The sequence below is a fragment of the Coregonus clupeaformis genome, chromosome 9, assembly GCF_020615455.1.
Source record: "Coregonus clupeaformis isolate EN_2021a chromosome 9, ASM2061545v1, whole genome shotgun sequence".
NCBI classification, from domain to species: domain Eukaryota; kingdom Metazoa; phylum Chordata; class Actinopteri; order Salmoniformes; family Salmonidae; genus Coregonus; species Coregonus clupeaformis.
Genome location: NC_059200.1, coordinates 41,012,892 through 41,036,771, shown reverse-complemented (window position 1 = coordinate 41,036,771; position 23,880 = coordinate 41,012,892). Strand labels below are relative to the sequence as shown.

At 42.9% G+C, this 23,880-nt stretch overlaps 1 protein-coding gene across 1 annotated transcript in view; it reads left to right on the top strand.

The window, feature by feature from the left end:
- The window catches only part of LOC121573529 (polypeptide N-acetylgalactosaminyltransferase 10), a 115,163-nt gene that overhangs the window by 29,034 nt on the left and 62,249 nt on the right, over positions 1-23,880 (top strand). The window contains exons 2-3 of the mRNA XM_041885591.2: positions 20,201-20,306; positions 20,727-20,865. Coding sequence (XP_041741525.1) covers positions 20,201-20,306; positions 20,727-20,865 — 245 coding nt within the window. The remainder of the gene's footprint in view (positions 1-20,200; positions 20,307-20,726; positions 20,866-23,880) is intronic.

Below are 23,880 nucleotides of genomic sequence, written 5' to 3'. Positions count from 1 at the left end.
AATAACGCATGTCAAAAATGTTATAAATTGATTTGCATTTTAATGAGGGAAATAAGTATTTGACCCCCTCTCAATCAGAAAGCTTTCTGGCACCCAGGTGTCTTTTATACAGGTAACGAGCTGAGATTAGGAGCACACTCTTAAAGGGAGTGCTCCTAATCTCATCTTGTTACCTGTGTAAAAGACACCTGTCCACAGAAGCAATCAATCAATCAGATTCCAAACTCTCCACCATGGCCAAGACCAAAGAGCTCTCCAAGGATGTCAGGGACAAGATTGTAGACCTACACAAGGCTGGAATGGGCTACAAGACCATTGCCAAGCAGCATGGTGAGAAAGTGACAACAGTTGGTGCGATTATAGGCAAATGGAAGAAACACAAAAGAACTGTCAATCTCCCTCGGCCTGGGGCGCCATGCAAGATCTCACCTCGTGGAGTTGCAATGATCATGAGAACGGTGAGGAATCAGCCCAGAACTACACGGGAGGATCTTGTCAATGATCTCAAGGCAGCTGGGACCATAATCACCAAGAAACAATTGGTAACACACTACGCCATGAAGGACTGAAATCCTGCAGCGCCCGCAAGGTCCCCCTGCTCAAGAAAGCACATATACAGGACCGTCTGAAATTTGCCAATGAACATCTGAATGACTCAGAGGAGAACTGGGTGAAAGTGTTGTGGTTAGATGAGACCAAAATGGAGCTCTTTGGCATCAACTCAACTCGCCGTGTTTGGAGGAGGAGGAATACTGCCTTTGACCCCAAGAACACCATCCCCACCGTCAAACATGGAGGTGGAAACATTATGCTTTGGGGATGTTTTTCTGCTAAGGGGACAGGACAACTTCACCGCATCATGTACCGCATCATGTACCGTCAAATCTTGGGTGAGAACCTCCTTCCCTCAGCCAGGGCATTGGAAATGGGTCGTGGATGGGTATTCCAGCATGACAATGACCTAAAACACATGGCCAAGGCAACAAAGGAGTGGCTCAAGAAGAAGCACATTAAGGTCCTGGAGTGGCCTAGCCAGTCTCCAGACCTTAATCCCATAGAAAATCTGTGGAGGGAGCTGAAGGTTCGAGTTGCCAAATGTCAGCCTCGAAACCTTAATGACTTGGAGAAGATCTGCAAAGAGGTGTGGGACAAAATCCCTCCTGAGATGTGTGCAAACCTGGTGGCCAACTACAAGAAACATCTGACCTCTGTGATTGCCAACAAGGGTTTTGCCACCAAGTACTAAGTCATGTTTTGCGGAAGGGACAAATACTTATTTCCCTCATTAAAATGCAAATACATTTATAACATTTTTGACATACGTTTTTCTGGATTTTGTTGTTGTTATTCTGTCTCTCACTGTTCAAATAAACCTACCATTAAAATTATAGACTGATCATGTCTTTGTCAGTGGGCAAACGTACAAAATCAGCAGGGGATCAAATACTTTTTTCCCTCACTGTGTGTGTGTGTGTATGTATGTATGTATGTATGTATGTATGTATGTATGTATGATATATATATATATATATATATATATATATATATATATATATATATATATATATATATATATATATATATATATATATATATATATATATATATATATATATATATATATATATATATATATACAGGTAAAAGTCAGTAAATTAGAATATTTTGAAAAACTTGATTTATTTCAGTAATTGCATTCAAAAGGTGTAACTTGTACATTATATTTATTCATTGCACACAGACTGATGCATTCAAATGTTTATTTCATTTAATTTTGATGATTTGAAGTGGCAACAAATGAAAATCCAGAAATTCCGTGTGTCACAAAATTTGAATATTGTGTAAGGGTTACATTTTGAAGACACCTGGTGCCACAAACTAATCAGCTGATTAACTCAAAACACCTGCAAAGGGCTTTTAAATGGTCTCTCAGTCCAGTTCTGAAGCCTACACAAACATGGGGAAGACTTCAGATTTGACAGCTGTCCAAAAGGCGACCATCGACACATTGCACAAGGAGGGAAAGACACAAAAGGTTATTGCAGAAGAGGCTGGCTGTTCTCAGAGCTCTGTGTCCAAACACATTAATAGAGAGGCAAAGGGAAGGAAAAACTGTGGTCAGAAAAAGTGTACAAGCGATAGGGATCACCGCGCCCTAGTCAAGATTGTGAAAAAAACCCATTCAAAAATGTGGGGGAGATTCACAAGGAGTGGACAGCTGCTGGAGTCAGGGCTTCAAGATCCACCACCAAGAGACGCTTGAAAGACATGGGTTTCAACTGCCGCATACCTCGTGTCAAGCCACTGTTGACCAAGAAACAGCGCGAAAAGCGTCTCACCTGGGCTAAGGAAAAAAAGAGCTGGACTGCTGCTGAGTGGTCTAAAGTCATGTTTTCTGACGAAAGCAAATTTTGCATTTCCTTTGGAAATCGAGGTCCCAGAGTCTGGAGGAAGACAGGAGAGGCACAGGATCCACGTTGCCTGAAGTCTAGTGTAAAGTTTCCACCATCAGTGATGGTTTGGGGTGCCATGTCATCTGCTGGTGTCGGTCCACTCTGTTTCCTGAGATCCAGGGTCAACGCAGCCGTCTACCAGCAAGTTTTAGAGCACTTCATGCTTCCTGCTGCTGACCTGCTCTATGGAGATGGAGATTTCAGGTTCCAACAGGACTTGGCGCCTGCACACAGCGCAAAATCTACCCGTGCCTGGTTTACGGACCATGGTATTTCTGTTCTAAATTGGCCAGCCAACTCCCCTGACCTTAGCCCCATAGAAAATCTGTGGGGTATTGTGAAAAGGAAGATGCAGAATGCCAGACCCAACAACGCAGAAGAGTTGAAGGCCACTATCAGAGCAACCTGGGCTCTCATAACACCTGAGCAGTGCCAGAAACTCATCGACTCCATGCCACGCCGCATTAATGCAGTAATTGAGGCAAAAGGAGCTCCAACCAAGTATTGAGTATTGTACATGCTCATATTTTTCATTTTCATACTTTTCAGTTGGCCAACATTTCTAAAAAATCCCTTTTTGTATTAGCCTTAAGTAATATTCTAATTTTGTGACACACGGAATTTTGGATTTTCATTTGTTGCCACTTCAAATCATCAAAATTAAATGAAATAAACATTTGAATGCATCAGTCTGTGTGCAATGAATAAATATAATGTACAAGTTACACCTTTTGAATGCAATTACTGAAATAAATCAAGTTTTTCAAAATATTCTAATTTACTGACTTTTACCTGTATATATATATAAATTATTTTTTATACTGCCCCCTGTGGGAATCAAACCCACAACCCTGGCGTTGCAAGCGCCATGCTCTACCAACTGAGCTACACAAGATTAACGTACTTTGGTGCGAAAAGTGCAAATCAATCCCAGCACAACAGCAAAGGACCTTGTGGAGATGCTGGAGGAAATTACCCATTATGCTATTTACTAACAAACACATGACTGGCTCAACTGTTCTGTGGAACTATAAGCTTCATAATGTAAAATAATGTGATGGGTGAAATGAAGAACGTGCTTTATCTCCTAATGCAAGTTGACTGCAAGTGTTTACTTAAAAAGTAGCTACAAATATAACAATTTATTGAAAAACTTCAAAGAAATAGTTTTGACGGTATTGAAAAACCATCCCATGGCTATTTCCAAATACCCCAGTATACGGTATACCGGCCAAGCCTACCCTACACCCTTTAATTTTCACTCCCCCAGCTTTGGGACACTTGTGCATATGGCGGAAGTGTGCATGGACGCAAATGGAGGAGCGAGGAGAAGGGAGTGATTTGGGATTCAGCTTTTGACTTTTCTCACATACTCCGAAATCATAGAGGCAAATTATGTCTTCTTCCAGCACTTCAGAGGAAGGATTTGAACAGAGGCAGTCCTATTCTTCAAGCACTTTCAGACACTGAACCAGCAGTTCAGAACAGATTGAGATGCTGTCTTTGTCAGAATTGCTGCATTTCTTGCTCCACTAGACCACGGCTTCTCTGCAAACTACCGGCGGGCAGCAAAGCTGTGTTCTGAATCTTATTTCACACATTTCTGTTTTTCCTATTATATTTCACACAGCCAGTAGATGTCAGTCATGTTAATGAGGAAAATAGTCAATGTATGAAATTGTGCAGTTGCTGGATGAGTTCGAAGGTGGCAACATTTTTGAAAGCACTACTTTTAGTATTAATCAAACAAATCAGTGCTTCAACATAAAGAATTTCAAACTCATTCATGCATTATGATTTCTGTCCACAAATACTCAGTGTTCATTTCCCTTCCACCGTTTCAGAGACAAACACTGCTTTCCTGCAGAGTCATAAAAACTCTCCTGCCTAGCGATCCGCCCATTGATTTCCTCTTAACCAAACTGCTCGTTGATTGCGCCAGTATGTGTGACCTACTGTAGGCTGGCCTTCCCTGCACGGCGGTGGCAAACCTGTGATGGTCCATTAGGAGGGGGACGTCAGGAGGAATAAGCCCCATTGAGACACTGATTCCCTGGAGGAGAGTGGACCGAAATGGCTTTTTAGCTAGATCCTGGTTTTGATGTGCAGGAAGGAAGCTGTGAAATGACAGGGCACAGTGGGTACTGGGTAGGGGAATACTGACTGCACTTAGAGCTGGTATTACCTTGCCTCAGCAGTTAATGTTCTACCATATTTCTCTACTTTTATTAACCTTCTGCCTCTCCTCCAGACATGATGATGATAATAAGAAGCTTATTTAAACAGCACTTCTGTCCAATGGGATTGGGGTGGTGCCAGGGAATACTCTGATCGTGCCAGCAGAGCTCTAAGTTATGGCTGTGCCCTAGACACTGACTGCACCATGTCTCTCACATTGAAATTATTTCCTGCATGGTGGTCTGGACAGAGGATGATTAGGCCTTCCAGTTTTCATTGGGCTAATGACCAGACCTAGAAAAATACTTGTTCTCCAAGTCTATGGTCATGGAAAACATAGGCCTAATTGTGTAGCAAGACATTGACGAGACTTCTGGTCAGCACAGGATCGAAGTTCAGAGGTTATAGCTGGTCAATATTTCTATTGAATGACAATGCTGGAAGTCCATTCTCTCCCCATACTCCGATTGTCCCATTCTGAAGTGGCCTCCTTCGTATGATAGAGATGGTGGAGAGGCTGGTTGCCAGATAATGTCATTTCAGGATATCCTTAGGAGGAGACGATATGAGGGGGACAGCTGTGTGGTAGGGTTGATGGTTCACTTATCTGTTTTTATTGTTCTGCATGTGTGTACAGGAGCAAAGCTGGCGGTCAAATGATCGTAACAGGCAACCGTTTGCACAGAGCCCAGGTCCTGCTGTGCTGTCTGTGAGTCAGCCGGGCTGGGCAGTTGATTGCAGCAGAGATGGGAGAAGAGAGTTGAGAGGAGAGAGACATTCTGATCTGGTCAGGGCCAGGATGAGGCTGACTGCAGGTGTAGCTGTCAGTGTGAAGCTGAATAAAACTGTAGGGATAAAAAAACATGTTGTTAAACCTGTATGTGAGGTACAAGGAATTGGAACCTGCATAAGTACAGTAGAAATAACTTAGTTTTTCAATTGACTTGGGCATTTTCATAGACTTAAAAGCCAGATCAGTGATTATTACAAAAAAGCAGGTTTAAACTATTTTGATATAATTAAATTATTAGTGGGTCTTATGGTTGTGGAAGGCTTATATTTAGCCTAGGTGTAACTTCACAAATGCTGAATTCATTAGAATATTGCTGTCTGTTTGAAATGAAGTGTATTGGACCTTTTTTTAATTGTACAACGAAGCTTATTTAGAGACAACATTAAAAAATATATATAGATACAGTGGGGAAAAAAAGTATTTAGTCAGCCACCAATTGTGCAAGTTCTCCCACTTAAAAAGATGAGAGAGGCCTGTAATTTTCATCATAGGTCATCAACTATGACAGACAAAATGAGAAGAAAAAAAATCCAGAAAATCACATTGTAGGATCTTTTATGAATTTATTTGCAAATTATGGTGGAAAATAAGTATTTGGTCAATAACAAAAGTTTCTCAATACTTTGTTATATACCCTTTGTTGGCAATGACACAGGTCAAACGTTTTCTGTAAGTCTTCACAAGGTTTTCACACACTGTTGCTGGTATTTTGGCCCATTCCTCCATGCAGATCTCTTCTAGAGCAGTGATGTTTTGGGGCTGTCGCTGGGCAACACAGACTTTCAACTCCCTCCAAAGATTTTCTATGGGGTTGAGATCTGGAGACTGGCTAGGCCACTCCAGGACCTTGAAATGCTTCTTACGAAGCCACTCCTTCGTTGCCCGGGCGGTGTGTTTGGGATCATTGTCATGCTGAAAGACCCAGCCACGTTTCATCTTCAATGCCCTTGCTGATGGAAGGAGGTTTTCACTCAATCTCACGATACATGGCCCCATTCATTCTTTCCTTTACACGGATCAGTCGTCCTGGTCCCTTTGCAGAAAAACTGCTCCAAAGCATGATGTTTCCACCCCCATGCTTCACAGTAGGTATGGTGTTCTTTGGATGCAACTCAGCATTCTTTGTCCTCCAAACACGACTGAGTTGAGTTTTTACCAAAAAGTTCTATTTTTGTTTCATCTGACCATATGACATTCTCCCAATCCTCTTCTGGATCATCCAAATGCACTCTAGCAAACTTCAGACGGCCTGGACATGTACTGGCTTAAGCAGGGGGACACGTCTGGCACTGCAGGATTTGAGTCCCTGGCGGCGTAGTGTGTTACTGATGGTAGGCTTTGTTACTTTGGTCCCAGCTCTCTGCAGGTCATTCACTAGGTCCCCCCGTGTGGTTCTGGGATTTTTGCTCACCGTTCTTGTGATCATTTTGACCCCACGGGGTGAGATCTTGCGTGGAGCCCCAGATCGAGGGAGATTATCAGTGGTCTTGTATGTCTTCCATTTCCTAATAATTGCTCCCACAGTTGATTTCTTCAAACCAAGCTGCTTACCTATTGCAGATTCAGTCTTCCCAACCTGGTGCAGGTCTACAATTTTGTTTCTGGTGTCCTTTGACAGCTCTTTGATCTTGGCCATAGTGGAGTTTGGAGTGTGACTGTTTGAGGTTGTGGACAGGTGTCTTTTATACTGATAACAAGTTCAAACAGGTGCCATTAATACAGGTAACGAGTGGATGAGAGAGGAGCCTCTTAAAGAAGAAGTTACAGGTCTGTGAGAGCCAGAAATCTTGCTTGTTTGTAGGTGACCAAATACTTATTTTCCACCATAATTTGCAAATAAATTCATTAAAAATCCTACAATGTGATTTTCTGGATTTTTTTCTCTCAATTTGTCTGTCATAGTTGACGTGTACCTATGATGAAAATTACAGGCCTCTCTCATCTTTTTAAGTGGGAGAACTTGCACAATTGGTGGCTGACTAAATACTTTTTCCCCCCACTGTATATATATCGTCAATCAATATATCGGCCATAAGTACAAAAATAAATACAAATAAATTGGGATGCTAGCCTGATTCTTCCCCTACATAATAGATTTGATTCCAACTCAAGGATAGGCAATCGTTTTATACCAGATACCTACCTACCCATCGTCCTTGCATGCAGGGCCCGAACGCAACAAAAGTCCTTATTGCCTTGAAAGCCTCTGCATAATGATTGAATTTCCATTCACGGTTGCTAAATAGCTTTTAGTTCCATTGTGCAAGCTCATGCTTAATGTCAGGGCATGTATTCATGTCCACTAAATGAGGACAGAACCCAGTTTTGATGTATGAAAAGTCCTAAAACCTGAGGCATATTTCCTGTACTTGTTTTTGAATCGTGATTGACACATCGTTTGTGGTGTCCTTCAACATTCTGTTCTTCAGAACTCCGGATGAAGACCAATTCCAACACACTGTTCAGATTCTCACAGAAAATGTTTGCAACGTTTACACCACTGCAGGTCTTCTCTAGACTTTTACCCTTCATCTGCTAGATGTGCATTCGTTTAGTACGAATTGACAGAACATACACACATACAGTGGCATTGATATGTTGTGGAATCGTGGATGTGTGTACAATACCTTGAACTCAGGGTAAAGACCCATGACCCCAAGGCCCAAACCCATTTTGGGCTGAGGAGAAAGCTCTCTTCTGGGGGACTTGCTTTGCCAATCATGAAGGTGTCTCAAACAAACAGGAGTTGGTTGGGCAGTAGCTTTGTTTGACAGGCATTAGATGTAGAGAATTATTCAGTTAAGTGACCACGTCTGTTGTCCATTTGATGTCTTCTGCAGTTTTGCACATTTTATTAAAGACTACAGTGGTCCATCTGAACACAGTTCTGTACTCTCCATAGATGTCTACTCCCTTAGCTTAGCTCAAGGCTTAGTCCTCATCCTTCTGGGTCATGCGTTTGTTTGGACATCTGGACATCGGTAGGAAAGCCAGTAACGGTAGTCCCATGCCAAGCATCACATTATCTGATATAGTAACCACAAGAAGCAGGATAACCAAAGAAAACACAGAGCTAAAGTGTGGTGCGTCTGCATTGGCATGTGTGTATTAGGCTAGACCGTGTCGGACATCCAAAATCTGGAACTCTGAACGTTTGAGTTGTGTAATGAGAACCCAAGCAGAGGAGGAGCAACATCAATCCTAGCCCTCCTCAATGCCATACATAATCTGGTGTTTGTGAGATTAACGATGGACCAGAGCTGGATGGAAATGAGTTTAGAGAGTGATCGTGATTCAGAGAGGGCTGTCCATAATCTTCAAATCCCTCCATTTACAGACCTGGCTGAGGTCACTGGGACCAGCTCTCTGACGCTCATCCAGAGAGCAGTCTCTGGCATCCAGCCGTACCACACCATGTCATGCCACGAAGCCTTCTGTCCGTCTGTCTGACTGACTGACCAGCCATTTGTTTTGTTCGTTATTTCAGCCCTCAAGTGTTATTTGCTTGTTGCAAGTTATAGGTAATCGCTGCTGCTGCCTTACCAATTTCTCATTCATGACCGGGTGCAGTCGACACACACACTACCGTTGAAAAGTTTGGGGTCACTTATAAATGTTTTGTCCATTAAAATAACATCAAATTGATCAGAAATACAGTGTAGACATTGTTAATGTTGAAAATGGCTATTGTTGCTGGAAATGGCTGCTTTTTAATGGAATATCTACATAGGCGTACTGAGGCCCATTATCAGCAACCATCAGTCCTGTGTTCCAATGGCACGTTGTGTATGCTAATCCAAATGTATCATTTTTAAAAGGCTAATTGATCATTCGAAAACCCTTTTGCAATTATGTTAGCACAGCTGAAAACTGTCGTACCGATTTAAAGAAGCAATAAAACTGGCCTTATTGAGACTAGTTGAGTATCTGGAGCATCAGCAATTATGGGTTCGATTACAGGCTCAAAATGACTCCGGGATGCTAAGCTTCTAGGCAGAGTTGCAAAGAAAAAGCCATATCTGGCTTATATGTTTGGTGCAGTATTTATAAGGTATCCCGAGTGGCGCAGTGGTCTAAGGCACTGCATCGCAGTGCTAGCTGTGCCACTTGAGATCCTGGTTCGAATCCAGGCTCTGTCATAGCCGGCCGCGACCGTTGGTAGAGCATGGCGTTTGCAACGGCAGGGTTGTGGGTTTGATTCTCATGGGGGGCCAGTATGAAAAATAAAAATAAATATGTATGCACTCACTAACTGTAAGTCACTCTGGATAAGAGCGTCTGCTAAATCACTAAAAAATGTAAACAAATATCTCAGACTGCCCATCTTAATCTTTTCTTTTTATTGGCCATTCTGAGATATGGCTTTTTCTTTGCAACTCTGCCTAGAAGGTCAGCATCCCAGAGTCGCCTCTTCACTGTTGACGTTGAGACTGGTGTTTTGTGGGTACTATTTAATGAAGCTGCCAGTTGAGGACCTGTGAGGTGCCTGTTTCTCAAACTAGACACTCATGTATTTGTCCTCTTGCTCAGTTGTGCACCAGGGCCTCCCACTCCTTTCTATTCTGGTTAGAGCCAGTTTGTGCTGTTCTGTGAAGGGAGTAGTACACAGCGTTGTATGAGATCTTCAGTTTCTTGGCAATTTCTCGCATGGAATAGCCTTCATTTCTCAGAACAAGAATAGACTGACGAGTTTCAGAAGAAAGTTATTTATTTCTGGCCATTTTGATCCTGTAATCGAACCCACAATTGCTGATGCTCCAGATACTCAACTAGTCTCAAGAAGGCCAGTTTTATTGCTTCTTTAATCAGCACAACAGTTTCCAGCTGTGCTAACATAATTGCAAAAGGGTTTTCTAATGATCAATTAGCCTTTTAAAATGATAAACTTGGATTAGCAAACACAACGTGCCATTGGAACACAGGACTGATGGTTGCTGATAATGGGCCTCTGTACGCCTATGTAGATATTCTATTAAAAATCAGCCGTTTCCAGCTACAATAGCCATTTACAACATTAACAATGTCTACACTGTATTTCTGATCAATTTGATGTTATTTTAATGGACAAAACATTTGCTTTTTTTTCAAAAACAAGGACATTTCTAAGTGACCCCAAACTTTTGAACGGTAGTGTACATATTTCCGCCCTTTCACACAGACATTTTACAAGGAACAGCCATCAGCTCAGTAGACCTGATTTAAGAGAGTACATTGAAGTTAATTAATGATCACTAATTTGGTTAAAATGGGATGATATTTTTTCACCTCTGCCAAATTTGTGCTGATTGCAGATGCATCGTGAGCCGTCACTTAAAAAGACTGAGTGCATCCGCGAGACAAACAAGAGATGCGTCTGAGCGTTGTCCTATTAGTGTGTTTGTGTTGTGCCCTGAATACTGATGGAGCGGAAAAGAGCCCCTGGTGAAATTAGTTTCTGCCCGCGTGGAGCCTTCTGATGGTGTTGAGTTATTAAGGTAGTGGGTATCACTCTGATCAGCGGTGGAAATGATGTTTGTTATGTGTTTGTACAGTAAATCTGGGCCAAGGCACTGATGGTAGTATGACTAATGCTAATGTATCTGTGAAAAAAGAGGATCCGACTACTGTTATTGGGTTAATGTAATGTTTGGTTTAATTTCCCTGACTTTAGTTACAACAGCTTTTCTGGATATAAATATGCCATTGCTGGCATGTTTTTCTTCTTGGAGGTCCACAGTGGAGCTCTTGTCTTGTTCAGCTGACACTGAGTAAAGGCGTCAGCATGCTTCGGTTCGGGGGGTGCCTAGCCAAAACGAGTGTTCTTGATAGAGCTGGGTGATAGGGACAAAAATGTGTATCGTGATAAATTGTCAGAATTGATTTGTATGTTTTTTTTTTTATCCTTTAAACTACTACTAATAGTTTGATGGTTGTAGCCATCAATTGTCCCATTAACAATCACCCATATTTGCAACCTATTTCATTTCAAACTTAATTTCTCTAGTATAGGCTACTTATTATAATGAACGATATCAGCAAAATGCCTGCTATAAGTGATCGGTATGGTTGGTGTAGCATTTTCGGTTTATCGTCCCAGCTCTAGTGCTCTAGTCCTTAAAATACCTTTGCTTGAAAAACAAGAAAAAAGCAGCAATAGCACTGTTTGTCCATCTTGAGACGCTGTAGACCGTTTCACAATAGTCCTAATTAATCTAAGGTAACTCAAGAAATATGTCCTAACTAAGATGTTTGCAGTATTTATCAAGTGATAAATTTTCTTTGGGGAAAACGATTAGTCTCTCGTTGAATGACAAACAGTTATTTGTAGAATCCCTACTGTTGACCAATCACAGACAAAGGGGCGTGGACTTGGGCTACTAACTAACCTTGCCTCAAAATAAAATTCTGTGCATGAACAGCCGAAACAAAAACGGGACAAAATGTTGTCATAATATATGCACAAACTGTTTTGGATGGGAAGCATGCAGATGCCTTAAGATGGTATAGGAGGTAGAGCTGGGAATTGCAAGGGACCTCATGATACGATATAATCACGATACTTAGGTGCCGATACAATATGTATTGCTATTCTCACGATTCTATATGTATTGCGATACGATATTGTGATTTGATGTTCCCAACATATTGCTCACTATACAGTGAGGGAAAAAAGTATTTGATCCCCTGCTGATTTTGTACGTTTGCCCACTGACAAAGACATGATCAGTCTATCATTTTAATGGTAGGTTTATTTGAACAGTGAGAGACAGAATAACAACAACAAAATCCAGAAAAACGCATGTCAAAAATTTTATAAATTGATTTGCATTTGAATGAGGGAAATAAGTATTTGACCCCTCTGCAAAACATGACTTAGTACTTGGTGGTAAAACCCAGAGGTCAGACGTTTCTTGTAGTTGGCCACCAGGTTTGCACACATCTCAGGAGGGATTTTGTCCCACTCCTCTTTGCAGATCTTCTCCAAGTCATTAAGGTTTCAAGGCTGACGTTTGGAAGCTCGAACCTTCAGCTCCCTCCACAGATTTTCTATGGGATTAAGGTCTGGAGACTGGCTAGGCCACTCCAGGACCTTAATGTGCTTCTTCTTGAGCCACTCCTTTGTTGCCTTGGCCGTGTGTTTTGGGTCATTGTCATGCTGGAATACCCATCCACGACCCATTTTCAATGCCCTGGCTGAGGGAAGGAGGTTCTCACCCAAGATTTGACGGTACATGGCCCCGTCCATCGTCCCTTTGATGCGGTGAAGTTGTCCTGTCCCCTTAGCAGAAAAACACCCCCAAAGTATAATGTTTCCACCTCCATGTTTGACGGTGGGGATGGTGTTCTTGGGGTCATAGGCAGCATTCCTCCTCCTCCAAACACGGCGAGTTGAGTTGATGCCAAAGAGCTCCATTTTGGTCTCATCTGACCACAACACTTCAGATGTTCATTGGCAAACTTCAGACGGGCCTGTATACAGTGGGGAGAACAAGTATTTGATACACTGCCGATTTTGCAGGTTTTCCTACTTACAAAGCATGTAGAGGTCTGTAATTTTTATCATAGGTACACTTCAACTGTGAGAGACGGAATCTAAAACAAAAATCCAGAAAATCACATTGTATGATTTTTAAGTAATTAATTTGCATTTTATTGCATGACATAAGTATTTGATCACCTACCAACCAGTAAGAATTCCGGCTCTCACAGACCTGTTAGTTTTTCTTTAAGAAGCCCTCCTGTTCTCCACTCATTACCTGTATTAACTGCACCTGTTTGAACTCGTTACCTGCATAAAAGACACCTGTCCACACACTCAATCAAACAGACTCCAACCTCTCCACAATGGCCAAGACCAGAGAGCTGTGTAAGGACATCAGGGATAAAATTGTAGACCTGCACAAGGCTGGGATGGGCTACAGGACAATAGGCAAGCAGCTTGGTGAGAAGGCAATAACTGTTGGCTCAATTATTAGAAAATGGAAGAAGTTCAAGATGACGGTCAATCATCCTCGGTCTGGGGCTCCATGCAAGATCTCACCTTGTGGGGCATCAATGATCATAAGGAAGGTGAGTGATCAGCCCAGAACTACACGGCAGGACCTGGTCAATGACCTGAAGAGAGCTGGGACCACAGTCTCAAAGAAAACCATTAGTAACACACTACGCCGTCATGGATTAAAATCCTGCAGCGCACGCAAGGTCCCCCTGCTCAAGCCAGCGCATGTCCAGGCCCGTCTGAAGTTTGCCAATGACCATCTGGATGATCCAGAGGAGGAATGGGAGAAGGTCATGTGGTCTGATGAGACAAAAATAGAGCTTTTTAGTCTAAACTCCACTCGCCGTGTTTGGAGGAAGAAGAAGGATGAGTACAACCCCAAGAACACCATCCCAACCGTGAAGCATGGAGGTGGAAACATCATTCTTTGGGGATGCTTTTCTGCAAAGGGGACAGGACGACTGGACCGTATTGAGGGGAGCCATGTATCGCGAGATCTTGGCCAACAACCTCCTTCCCTCAGTAAGAGCATTGAAGATGGGTCGTGGCTGGGTCTTCCAGCATGACAACGACCCGAAACACACAGCCAGGGCAACTAAGGAGTGGCTCCGTAAGAAGCATCTCAAGGTCCTGGAGTGGCCAAGCCAGACTCCAGACCTGAACCCAATAGAAAATCTTTGGAGGGAGCTGAAAGTCCGTATTGCCCAGCGACAGCCCCGAAACCTGAAGGATCTGGAGAAGGTCTGTATGGAGGAGTGGGCCAAAATCCCTGCTGCAGTGTGTGCAAACCTGGTCAAGACCTACAGGAAACGTATGATCTCTGTAATTGCAAACAAAGGTTTCTGTACCAAATATTAAGTTCTGCTTTTCTGATAAATAAAATGCCAAATAATTACTTAAATCATACAATGTGATTTTCTGGATTTTTGTCTCTCACAGATGAAGTGTACCTATGATAAAAATTACAGACCTCTACATGCTTTGTAAGTAGAAAAACCTGCAAAGTCGGCAGTGTATCAAATACTTGTTCTCCCCACTGTATGTACTTTCTTGAGCAGGGGGACCTTGCAGGCGCTGCAGGATTTCAGTCCTTCACGGCGTAGTGTGTTACCAATTGTTTTCTTGGTGACTATGGTCCCAGCTGCCTTGAGATCATTGACAAGATCCTCCCGTGTAGTTCTGGGCTGATTCCTCACCGTTCTCATGATCATTGCAACTCCACGAGGTGAGATCTTGCATGGAGCCCCAGGCTGAGGGAGATTGACAGTTATTTTGTGTTTCTTCCATTTGCGAATAATCGCACCAACTGTTATCACCTTCTCACCAAGCTGCTTGCCGATGGTCTTGTAGCCCATTCCAGCCTTGTGTAGGTGTACAATCTTGTCGCTGACATCCTTGGAGAGCTCTTTGGTCTTGGCCATTTGGAGAGTTTGGAATCTGATTGATTGATTGCTTCTGTGGACAGGTGTCTTTTATACAGGTAACAAGCTGAGATTAGGAGCACTCCCTTGAAGAGTGTGCTCCTAATCTCAGCTCGTTACCTGTATAAAAGACACCTGGGAGCCAGAAATCTTTCTGATTGAGAGGGGGTCAAATACTTTTTACATGCGTTTTTCTGGATTTCTTTGTTGTTATTCTGTCTCTCACTGTTCAAATAAACCTACCATTAAAATTATAGACTGATCATTTCTTTGTCAGTGGGCAAACGTACAACATCAGCAGGGGATCAAATACTTTTTTCCCTCACTGTATGTCTGCTTCAGAGAGATGAGAGAGCATGAGAAAAAGAGTTTTGATAACATTCTTTTACATTTTTGGTCATTTAGCAGACGCTCTTATCCAGAGCGACTTAGTTAGTGAGTGCATACATTTTTCATACTGGTCCCGTGGGAATCGAACCCACAACCCTGGCATTGCAAGCGCCATGCTCTACCAACTGAGCCACACGGGACTAAGTAATGGAAATAAAAGTGCCGATAACATGTTAGCTCACTATTTTTTAAAAGACTGTGATAAGCTATAGGATGAAAAATACTGGAGTTTTGGTGCAGCTACAGCCAATTAATTTTGAATTTTTTACAAGTTGATACTTTGAGTCAAAGTATTGATATAATAATGTCATCCAAAAATATTGCGATATGCAACTGTGTCGATGTCCCTCCCCCCATCACTAATACAAGGGCCAACCATTCTCTCTCTCGCTCTCCTTCTATCTCCTTCGATCTTATCGCTCCTTTCAGCTCTGTTATTCCCTATCCCCGCTCTCTTTCTCGCCCTGTTCATCTGTCTATCCCCCCCACTCGCTCTCTCTTCTCATTTCTCTTCTGTCACTAGAAACACACACACACACACACACAGCGAAAAGTTTTCCGAAGCTCCTTGTCTTGTTTCCCAAGGTCTTGTTAGAGCAGCAAAGCCCCAGTGGAATATCATAGCTCCGTGTGTTGAAATTTTAATCAAAAGGAAATGGGGCGGCACAATCTCGCTTCCTCTTAGCAGGATCTGCACAGATGGACTCGTCGGTCCTCGTCAGTGCAGAGGGGAAAGGCTCTCGCCGTGACATTTTGAGAGCGGCTCTCTTGAACTGAGGCTTGATCTCGGCTCCTGGCTCAGTACAGGAAGTGTGGCAGCGAGTCTAAGCTGGTGAATAATAAGGTTACCTGTCTGTCAGAGATGAATTTCTCTACTTGCTTTGTGTGTCTGTAAGGATAAAGTAAATCTCAACATACAGCGGCAGCAGGATCGGCAGATGCACAGTGAGACATTCAGAGCAAGATATAATGTAGACCTAACCCTGTAACATTAGGCTGAGTGTACAAAACATTAGGAACACCTAGGGCTGTTGCGGTGACCGTATTACCGCCACACCGACGGTCACGAGTCATGAAGGCAGTCAAATTCCACGTGACCGTTTAGTCACGGTAATTAGGCTTTTCCAAGCTCTGATGCTGCTGATGGTCATAAGTAGCCTACCAAACTTGCGAACTGCCTCGTACTCAGAAATCTATTGTCCGTCTAATCACTCTGACATCAATGCAAATGTAGTCAAATCTAATCAAACACTTCATGAGAGCCCATGAGCTGATGTTGCGCAACATTTCTATAGGTTATGCAATTGCGTGAGAAGATGGCCTCTATTAAAAAGAGGATCCCATCAGCTTTCTATAGGCTAGGCCTACTGTATTTATTTCTCAACTTTCCTAATATTAAGCACATTGCTTCTCTTTACAACAGGATTATAGTCTAGCTGGCTGGCATGAAAATTAACCATGGGAAAAGCGTCCTCCATTCGCTATTTAAGTGCATAGATGACGTATTTTTTCCCCTGCCCATTTTGAGACATGATAATGGTCAATTCAAAATAAAATACAAAATCTCACATATTATTTAGTAAATATAAAGACTAGATTAAATCAAGAATAGTCTGATGGGTGACTATTAGCCTATCACTTGTGAATGATACCCAGCATAAGGCAAGAAACAGCCTTTTTTTGCGACTTTTTTGAATCATAGTCGCACACCTCATGTAGCCTAGCCCATAGGCCTATATGTTTTGATAAGGTTTGTATCACATCTAAATTGACCAAATAACTTCTTAAAATTAAGCGCATTATCTGCTTTACAAGGGGTATAGAGACTAACTGGCATACATAAGCAGCGTGTGAGTTTCAAGTTTGGGGAAGATAATTTTCACCATAAAAATGCACCTTTATAATAAAATCATTACATGCATAATCGCATTTGCGGTTACTTATGATTATGGTGTTTTCCCGCTAATGGAACATTCATGCTTATAGCCTACTGCTGTGTGCGCATTGCGATTATGCATGTAATGCTTTTATTATAATGTGAAGAAATGGTCTAATAGTTTAAGCTAATATGCACCTTGGAATTGGATAAGGACGCGCGCAGTTGCGTCCCCGATGTGTCAGTCTTCACTTGTAGCTTGTGAGAAAGACCCAATCACGTGATGGAGAGCCATGTGAGTGAGAAGGTGCTTCAGAGCACGCAGCACTCAGGGAGAATGGAATTATAATTATTATATTTAGCACAATGGTCACTGGCTGCAAAAGGCATGGATGTTCTTAGGGTGCATTACAGCCAGACAAAGGGGATGCTGCTTGGAAATTTGAGGCATTATCAACTGCTTGTCAAATTGTGAATGAGAGACTGATAAAGTGTGTACAGCCGGTGCAAAAAAAACAAAGCAGAGCTCATGCCTTTTCAAGCGACTTTTTTCAAATCATCATTAGTCGCATCATGCAGCCTTACAATGTATTAAAAATACAAATGTATACAGTGCCTTCGGAAAGTATTCAGAACCCTTTACTTTTTCCACATTTTGTTAGGTCACAGCCTTATTCTAAAATGTATTAAATCGTTTTTTTCCCTGATCATTTTTCAAAGGAGTAGAAAAGTGTGTGCGCAAGCCTTTGGATTGATATTCTCAGAGGTGTCACGTGTGAAATTGAATTTCCATTGTTTAAACTTTGTAGCACTCAAACCTCTCACTGCTCTCTCACCTCATAGCCGATGGACATCCTATCTGACACCCAATGTGTGCCCCCCGAGACTGATATTGTGCGGCCTCATGTGAAGCACCTCTTATCGCATTGAAAGACCAGTGTGTGCAGCTATTGAGTGTCTGAGCCGTTTGTGCGCGTGCGTGATCAAGACCTCACTCTTACCCCGTCCCAGCCTGTCATCAGAACAGGCCCAATACACAGCTAGGATAATGTGTTTAAGACAAATTAGTTTCTTAATACTTGTGTTCCTTCCTTCCTCTTTTCCATTTCTGCTGTCTTAAGAACAGCCTCTGAGAAACGGTGACCAGCGTAGCAGCAAATTAGGAGCCCTTGAAGGAGTTTACGTTGCTTTTAATTATAACTGATGCCATTTTTGCTCAAATCGAGTGTAAGGAGAATGGGGTTTATTCAAATCAATCAAGCATGGGCATCTGTGCTTGAGGCTTTTAAAAAAAGCCCATAATGACTAGTGATGGGGGGTGGATATAGTAGAGTATTTTGACGATATTATATTGACTCCCAAGTATCGAGTTGCTAGGTGCTTAATGTTAGTGAAAACTGCTCTAAAACGCAGTTTTTTTGTCCTAAAGCTTGTTCTCCATCTTCTTTTTAAATGGTGAGCCAACACGTTTTCAGCACTTATTTCCATGACTGATCAACACAATTTTTTTCATGGCTCTCTCTTGTTCCCCTGCAGCAGACATATACAGTGCATTCGGAAAGTATTCAGACCCCTTCACTTTTTCCACATTCAGAGACTTGTCCCGAAGCCACTCCTTCGTTGTCTTGGCTGTGTGCTTAGGGTCATTGTCCTGTGGAAGGTGAACCTTCGCCCCAGTCTGAGGTTCTGAGCGCTCTGGAGCAGGTTTTCATCAAGGATCTCTCTTTACTTTGCTCCGTTCATCTTTCCCTCAATCCTGACTAGTCTCCCAGTCCCCACAGCATGATGCTGCCACCACTATGCTTCACCGTAGGGATGGTATTGGCCAGGTGATGAGCGGTGCCTGGTCTCCTCCAGACGTGACACTTGGCATTCAGGCCAAAGAGTTCAATCTTGGTTTCATCAACCAGATAATCTTGTTTCTCATGGTCTGAGAGTCTTAGGTGCCTTTTGGCAAACTCCAAGCGGGCTGTCATGTGCCTTTTTTTACTGAGGAGTGGCTTCCGTCTGGCCACTCTACCATAAAGGCCTGATCGGTGGAGTGCTGCAGAGATGGTTGTCCTTCTGGAAGGTTCTCCCATCTCCACAGAGGAACTCTAGAGCTCTGTCAGAGTGACCATCGGGTTCTTGGTCACCTCCCTGACCAAGGCCCTTCTCCCCCGATTGCTTAGTTTGGCCGGGCGGCCAGCTCTAGTTAGAGTCTTGGTTGTTCCAAACTTATTCCATTGAAGAATGATGGAGGCCACTGTGTTCTTGGACCTTCAATGCTGCAGACATTTTTTGGTACCCTTCCCCAGATCTGTGCCTCTATACAATCCTGTCTCGGAGCTCTACGGACAATTCCTTCGACCTCATGGCTTGGTTTTTGATCTGACATGCACTGTCAACTGTGGGACCTTATATAGACAGGTGTGTGCCTTTTCAAATCATGTCCAATCAATTGAATTTACCACAGGTGGACTCCACAATCAAGTTGTAGAAACATCTCAAGGATGATCAATGGAAACAGGATGCACCTGAGGTCAGTTTCGAGTCTCAGGGCAAAGGGTCTGAATACTTATGTAAATAAGGTATTTCAGTTTTGTATTTGTAATACATATGAATTTTTTTTATAAAAACCATTTTTGGCTTTGTCATTATTGGGTATTGTGTGTAGATTGATGAGGGGAAAATGTATTTAATCCATTTTAGAATAAGGTTGTAACGTAACAATGTGGAAAAAGTGAAGGGGTCTGAATACTTTCCAAATGCACTGTAGTGAACAATATGTTTGGAACGTCAATTCTCAGCCTTAATATTGACAATCAGTAGGCTAATGGTTGTGTTTTTGCAAGGTTTTCTGCAGTTGGGTAATGGACAACTGTTTTTCCCCATATGGTTATATTTCTGGTATGCTCTCAGAATGTGATGATATTTTAGCTACTTGAGCATCAAACCTTACAGGCTCTGGCAGAAGGGTTGCTGGTTGGTTAGATGTCCTGATGTGCGACCCTCTGTTCCCGTGTGTGTGTCGGTATGTGTGTGTGCATTTTACCCTCTGTATGTGTGTGATACCTTCTGTGTGGGTGTATGTCCTGATGTGTGACCCTCTGTTGCTGTGTGTTTTGGCAGGGATTGAACATCAGGCCCCGGAATAATGCCCAGCTGGGGCGGGACGGCGTGCGGAGGAAAGACTGGCACGACTACGAGGCAATCAGGAGAGACGCTGCTCGCTCTGGTAGGATAGAACTTCAGGAAGTCCCTCCCCCATATTCCCTTTTAGTTTGAGGTTTGAAGCCCAAGACTAATATACTACGATAACAAATGATTCCTCACAATACATTTCTATGCGTGTAGGAACATGAGTTTTTCGACGTGTGATTGTAGCACAAAGCCATTAAAACTGATGTGCTCGACAGACTGCAAGACATATCCAAGTTCCTTATGGTTCATTCAGCAGGTACTGTACTTCAGACTGACGATATTTTACCTGACGTTAAGTCCAGATACTTTCACGGTCTGTCAGAGAGAAAAGCAGATGGATGGCGCAAGGCATTTTGTCCCAAGTCTTCCTCAGACAGCATTGTTACACTCATGTCTGTTCTGTTCTCTCTCTCTGTGTGTGTGTGTGTGTGTGTGTGTGTGTGTGTGTGTGTAGGTAACGGCGAGCAAGGGAAGCCCTTTCCGCTGACCGACGCTGACCGGGTGGACCAGGCCTACAGGGAGAATGGGTTCAACATCTACGTCAGCGATAGGATCTCCCTCAATCGCTCTGTCGCAGACATCCGGCACCCAAAGTGAGTGTGTGTCTGTCTCTCTTTTAAATTACACCACTTGTCAACAAACACATTCCTCCCAAAGGATAAGTATATTTGTTTCACATGCTCCTGATGATGCATAAGTAAAATACCTGTGAGCATTAGGTGGAAGGTGTTTTTCTCCTAATAGCATTGTCATTTGTATTTCATTCCTATTTGAAGATGTAGCTACTTTCCTTATAAGCCAATGGGACAATGCTTTAGCTTTAATCATGCATTTAGCTTTCTTTCAAATCACTGTTGTGTCGGTGCCATGGATCCTCTGCTTATACTAAATAGTGGGAAAACTGGTCTATCTCTGACACATGAGCACAGTTTTTTCCCAGAGGACATACTTGTCTGACTATGCACCTCTTCCCTACTTACTCTCTCTCCTCTCCAAACTCTGTCATTTTTCTCTTCATGTCCTTTACAAAGAAAGGAGCTGTCAATTGGGACCTTGAGTTGCCTTTACCTTCACAACGCAGCAGGAGTCCAACCTTCCATTCCTCTTTGCGTTGTTCACAGTGACAATCTTTTCAGTTTAGACCCTTCAAATTATTTTGCATCTACAGTATCTCACAAAAGTGAGTACACCCCTCACATTTTTGTAAATATTTGAGTATAACTTTTTATGTGACAACACTGAAGAAATGACACTTTTCTACAATGTAAAGTAGTGAGTGTACAGCTTGTATAACAGTGTAAATTTGCTGTCCCCTCAAAATAACTCAACACACAGCCATTACTGTCTAAACCGCTGGCAACAAAAGTGAGTACACCCCTAAGTGAAAATGTCCAAATTGGGCCCAATTAGCCATTTTCCCTCCCCGGTGTCATGTGACTCGTTAGTGTTACAAGGTCTCAGGTGTGAATGGGGAGCAGGTGTGTTAAATTTGGTGTCATCGCTCTCACACTCCCTCATACTGGTCACTGGAAGTTCAACATGGCACCTCATGGCAAAGAACTCTCTGAGGATCTGAAAAAAAGAATTGTTGCTCTAAATAGATGGCCTGGGCTATAAGAAGATTGCCAAGACCCTGAAACTGAGCTGCAGCACGGTGGCCAAGACCATACAGCGGTTTAACAGGACAGGTTCCACTCAGAACAGGCCTCGCCATGGTCGACCAAAGAAGTTGAGTGCACGTGCTCAGCGTCATATCCAGAGGTTGTCTTTGGGAAATAGACGTATGAGTGCTACCAGCATTGCTGCAGAGGTTGAAGGGGTGGGGGTCAGCCTGTCAGTGCTCAGACCATACACCGCACACTGCATCAAATTGGTCTGCATGGCTGTCGTCCCAGAAGGAAGCCTCTTCTAAAGATGATGCACAAGAAAGCCCGCAAACAGTTTGCTGAAGACAAGCAGACTAAGGACATGGATTACTGGAACCATGTCCTGTGGTCTGATGAGACCAAGATACACTTATTTGGTTCAGATGGTGTCAAGCGTGTGTGGCGGCAACCAGGTGAGGAGTACAAAGACAAGTGTGTCTTGCCTACAGTCAAGCATGGTGGTGGGAGTGTCATGGTCTGGGGCTGCATGAGTGCTGCCGGCACTGGGGAGCTACAGTTCATTGAGGGAGCCATGAATGCCAACATGTACTGTGACATACTGAAGCAGAGCATGATCCCCTCCCTTCGGAGACTGGGCCGCAAGGCAGTATTCCAACATGATAACGACCCCAAACACACCTCCAAGACGACCACTGCCTTGCTAAAGAAGCTGAGGGTAAAGGTGATGGACTGGCCAAGCATGTGTCCAGACCTAAACCCTATTGAGCATCTGTGGGGCATCCTCAAACGGAAGGTGGAGGAGTGCAACGTCTCTAACATCCACCAGCTCCGTGATGTCGTCATGGAGGAGTGGAAGAGGACTCCAGTGGCAACCTGTGAAGCTCTGGTGAACTCCATGCCCAAGAGGGTTAAGGCAGTGCTGGAAAATGATGGTGGCCACAAAATATTGACACTTTGGGCCCAATTTGGACATTTTCACTTAGGGGTGTACTCACTTTTGTTGCCAGCGGTTTAGACATTAATGGCTGTGTGTTGAGTTATTTTGAGGGGACAGCAAATTTACACTGTTATACAAGCTGTACACTCACTAATTAACATTGTAGCAAAGTGTCATTTCTTCAGTGTTGTCACATGAAAAGATATACTCAAATATTTACAAAAATGTGAGGGGTGTACTCACTTTCGTGAGATACTGTATATCTGAGTGTGTTCTTCGAGTGTTCTATGTCTATGAGGACAGTTACAAAACCCTAACCAATACTCTGACCTTCTATTCCCCAGCTATGCTTTCAGTGGGGAATCAATTGTGACCGACCGGCTCGATTCGGTCTTGTGGCAAAATTTGAAATTGTGTTTTTTTACATGGGATAAAACTAGTGACTTGGAGCTAGAAAATTGTATATCATACACTACAGTTGAAGAACAATGGGAAAGTAATTCCGCTTTGAAAATTGATCAACTTGTAACCCCACTTCTGATATAATGGGCCTTGAATGTTTTTGTACATGTACTGGAGAGCTGCTCTTTGTCTACACCCATTCAGCTTGTTCACTCCCGCTTAAGCCCCACCCATCTTTTTAAGGATTCACATGCATGACATCAGAAGCCTGGTGGTCCAAAATAGCATAACTGGTGTATTTTAACACCAATAAACCCAACCTGCAATGAAAATGACTTTCTGACAGAATTAGAAACGTATAATATCTGAAAATGTTGCTAGCTAGACTCTTACCTGTATACATGGATGAACGCTTCTCCCTCTGTCACGGATGCCATGGTTGCCCTTAGTTTGAAGATGTCATCCGTAGACAGGTGTTTTATACAACAGCCTTCTGTATGTTCTCTTTTCGACTCCCTCCGCATATTTGCAATCACCTCCCAGAATTTTCTCCATCTTCTTAGCTATCATACTCTGCTTCTACTGATTTCAAAACTCTCCAGAAAGTGGAGAGCAACACTTTTGTAGTTATTTGTGATATCTTTTTAAAAAACTGTGTTAAA